General features: G+C 46.3%; 2 protein-coding genes across 2 annotated transcripts in view; both read left to right on the forward strand.

The window, feature by feature from the left end:
• Nucleotides 1–475: 475 nt before the first annotated feature.
• On the forward strand, nucleotides 476–1,902 carry VTN00DRAFT_3620 (uncharacterized protein; the record flags this gene model as incomplete). The annotated part of the gene is made up of 2 exons (XM_069429958.1): nucleotides 476–534; nucleotides 1,116–1,902. 2 exons carry the CDS (start codon nucleotides 476–478, stop codon nucleotides 1,900–1,902), a joined length of 846 nt encoding a protein of 281 aa, XP_069289141.1.
• A 936-nt stretch (nucleotides 1,903–2,838) lies between these two features.
• Nucleotides 2,839–4,122, forward strand: part of VTN00DRAFT_3621 (uncharacterized protein) — a gene marked incomplete at both ends in the record, with an annotated part of 2,301 nt that continues 1,017 nt past the window's right edge. Inside the window, 3 exons of the mRNA XM_069429959.1 lie at nucleotides 2,839–3,017; nucleotides 3,186–3,477; nucleotides 3,556–4,095. Of these exons, the coding sequence (XP_069289142.1) occupies nucleotides 2,839–3,017; nucleotides 3,186–3,477; nucleotides 3,556–4,095 (1,011 nt within the window). The remainder of the gene's footprint in view (nucleotides 3,018–3,185; nucleotides 3,478–3,555; nucleotides 4,096–4,122) is intronic.

Genomic DNA, 4,122 nt, shown 5'->3' on the forward strand with positions numbered 1-4,122 from the left:
CGAGCTTCAAAACCAGATCAATGGGAACAACCAACTCCATGAACAGATTCACCTACTGGGACAGCAGGCTGGGGCAAGCACCAACCATACATTGAACCTTGCAGCCCAGGACCCTACCAACCCTGATGTCAACTCCAAGACCAAGATTGTGAAACCCGACCTCTACTATGGCGACTGAAAAAAGTTGCAGACATTCATCTCCCAGCTGGAGCTCTATTTTTTCTTCAACCCCCATGAATTCCCAAACAAAGAAAGAAAGGTCATGTTTGCGGCAACCTACCTATGAAGCACTGCAGCCCAGTGGTTTGACCCCTACCTGAAGGATCGCCTGGAAAGGTCACCAGGACAATGATGAGCTGAGACCACTGAGACCTTCAACAGCTTCAATGCTTTCCTGACTTGCATCAAACAAAACTTTGGGGATTTGGATGAGGTAAAAAAGGCCACCAGGACTATCATGTCCATCCAGCAGAAAATGTCAGTCACCAACTATACCATGGAGTTCCAACAAGCAGCAACCTTCCTTGGGGACTGGTCAGAATAAGCGCTCATGGAACACTACTATCAAGGACTGAAAGAGGAGGTCAAGAATGGGCTCCTTGCAGCAGAGGAACCAACTGACCTCAATAACCTGATACTCATGGCAACCTGAATTGACAACTGACTCTTCGAACGACGGACTGAGCAATGATGATTCAATCCTTTTCAACAAGCCCCTCAACACACAGGAAATGGAGGTGATGCCATGGAACTAGACAATGCGACTAGAAGAGAACAGAGCACCCAGGGAACAACAAACAAACAAGTCAGAGGGCCCAACCCCAACTGGACAAATGAACAGAAAAAACACTATGAGCAGAAACTGTGTATCCACTGCAGAAAGAATGACCATATGGGTTGGAAATGCCCAGACAGAAAACAAGACAACCAGAAACAGATATTGGTCACAGAAAGGAACAAGCATGCTAAATTACCATGGATGGCCTGCTATGATAACAACTGCTCCGATCATTATGCCTCCAAGAACGCGACAGGTTGGTTTCCAAAGGACCCCAAGAAATCAAAAAACTAGAGGACCCTGCTAGTATGGGACCCTTGCAGGAGTCTTGGTCTAGGTCCCTGAACCTGGCTACAAGCGCGCGAAACGGAACAACACTCAATGGAATGGACTTAGTGAAACAATTGGTGATCACTGTCAAGATCAATGGGAAGAAAGCAAGGGCCATGATCAACAGTGGAGCCATGGGGAATTTTGTCAGTAACATATTTGTCATCAGGAATGGGATCCCCTTCACAGGAAAGAAGGAGCCGTATCAGTTATCTACAGTCAATGGATCTGCCAGCAGCTATGGAGGAGGATGGGTGTGGATGGAGACCGACCAGTCCTCCCTGGAGATAGGACAGCACAAGGAAAAGATCAACCTTGATATCACATGGATGCCAGGACATGATATAATCCTAGGGATACTGTGGTTGAAGATGCACAACCCACAGATAGACTGGGTAACAGGAAAAGTGCAATTGGTGGAAGGATCCAACAGAGGTATAAGGCCCGAAGGGCATCCTGAGGAAGAAGAACCACCAGTGGAGATCAAAGAAATCTCTCAGAACATGATGATGCAAATGTGGAAAAGGGGAGAACAAGTGGGAGTCTTGTATCTCACCCTAATACCAGAAATGACAATTGGATCCATGGAACAGAGAAAGGACCAACTGCCTTTGACCGGAATGGAAGCAGTCCCAAAGGAATACTGGGACTTTGAAGAAGTCTTTAAGGAATGGGGCAGAGGACAGCTGCCAGAACACCAGCCTTGGGATCATGAGATACCCTTGAAGCCTGGAACGCAACCGGTGTTCAAACCTATTTACCCACTCTCAGAGAAGGCGCATGAGGCGCTCTGAGAGTATATTGAGAAAAACCTGGAATGAGGATATATCTGGCATTCTACATCACCAGCTGGATATCCAATTTTGTTTGTTCCAAAGAAGAATGGAAAACTCCAACTTTGTGTGGACTATCACCAACTTAATGACATCACTGTCAAGAACTGCTACCCCTTACCACTCATCTCTGAGTTGCAGGATAGACTGCGGAAGGCAAAGTTCTTTACCAAGTTGGACCTTAGAGAAGGGTACTACCTGGTGCGCATGAAGGAAGGGGAAGAATGGAAAACTGCCTTCAGGACCTGACTAGGACATTTTGAATATACAGTTATGCCATTTGGTCTTACCAATGCACCCGCAACCTTTCAGAGTTTGGTCAATAATACCCTACAGAAATACCTGGATGTCTTTTACATGGCATATTTGGACAACATCCTTATCTACTCAGAAACCTTAGAAGAACACAGACAACACATATGGAAGGTGTTAGAAGCCCTGAAGGAGAGAAAACTCTCAGTTGCACCAGAAAAATGTGAATGGCACACCCAAAGAACAGAGTTTCTTGGCTTCATGATCTCCCTGGGACATGTTGAAATGAATGAAGGAAAGGTTACAGCCATACAAGGATGGCCCAAGCCAACAACAATCAAGGAGACACAGGCTTTTCTTGGATTTGCCAACTTCTATTAAAAGTTCATATGGAACTACTCCAAGATTGTGGAACCTTTGACAAAGCTCACCTGAAAGGATCAGAAGTTTGAATGGGGAAAAGAACAACAGGAGGCATTTGATCTTCTTAAACAGAAGTTCTGTGAAGCACCAGTCTTGGGAATATTTGACCCAGAAAAACCTATTTTCATTGAGACAGACACTTCAGACTTTGCAATAGGAGCATGCATCAATCAACCTGATGAACAAGGATGACTGCATCCAATTGCTTTCTACTCGCGAAAGATGACCCCACCAGAATTGAATTATGACATTCATGACAAGGAGCTCCTGGCCATCATGGCAGCAGTAAGAGAATGGCGACACTACCTGGAAGGAGCAAAGCATCAGGTTATGATCTACTGTGATCATAAGAACCTGGCATACTTCACCACCACCAAAGATTTGACCCGAAGGCAGGTCAGGTGGGCAGAGGAATTAGCTCCTTATGACATCAAGATCACCTACTGAAGGGGTTCAGAAAATGCCCGAGCGGATGCGCTCAGCCAAAGACCAGATTACCAAGAGGGGGAGCCTTCTCCATGACCCGCGATTTTCCGGCAGGAGACTGATGGAACCCTCACAGTGGACAGGCAAGCTGCACCTGCTCTAAGACTAGGACCCGGTACATGGGCGGAAAAGATTAAGGAAGCATACCAGAAGGATTCAATGGCAGAAGAGCTTGAGGAAATCAAGAATGATCCCAACATAACCAAAGGAGAGGGAGATATCATCCTATTCAAGGGACTGGTCTACGTTCCAACCAAATTGAGGGAGGACCTGATCAGAGACATCCACGAAGCCCCGGCTCATGGACACCAGAGGATAGAGAAGACCATTGAAAGGATTACCTGGAACTTCTACTTCCCAGGATTAAGGAGGATGGTGTGATGCATAGTATCACAATGTGATCTTTGCATCAGGAGCAAAGCAGCGCGACATGCACCATATGGACTCCTACAGAACCTGGATGCACCAGAGAGGCCCTGGCAATCCATATCACTGGACTTCATTACAGATCTACCTGTGTCCAAGGAGCCCCTGACAGGGATAATATATGACTCTATCTTGGTCATTGTGGATAGGCTCACCAAGTATGCCTACTTTCTACCATACAAAAAGTCATCTAATGCAGAAGAACTGGCATACACCTTCCTACAGATCATTTTTGGGAACCATGGAATGCCAGAAGAATTTGTGTCCGATAAAGACAAGCTCTTTACCTCAGGATTCTGGCAAACCTTGACCCGCCAACTTGGCTCCAAGCATAAGCTCTCCACAACAGCTCACCCCCAGACTGATGGGCAAACAGAATGGATGAATCAAATCTTGGAACAGTACCTGCGCTGCTATATCAACTACCAACAAGACAACTGGGTGGAACTTTTACCTATGGCCCAGTTCGCATATAACAGCGCCAAGAACAAGACTACCCAGGAGTCACTGTTCTATGCCAACTATGGGTTTGAACCGTCAGCCTACCAGGAACCAAAACCAGACAAGGTTCTGGCACAGAAAGGAATCCTCCGA

Source organism: Thermoascus crustaceus, assembly GCF_041956765.1.
Source record: "Thermoascus crustaceus strain CBS 181.67 unplaced genomic scaffold VTN00scaffold_2, whole genome shotgun sequence".
In the NCBI taxonomy this organism is placed as follows: domain Eukaryota; kingdom Fungi; phylum Ascomycota; class Eurotiomycetes; order Eurotiales; family Thermoascaceae; genus Thermoascus; species Thermoascus crustaceus.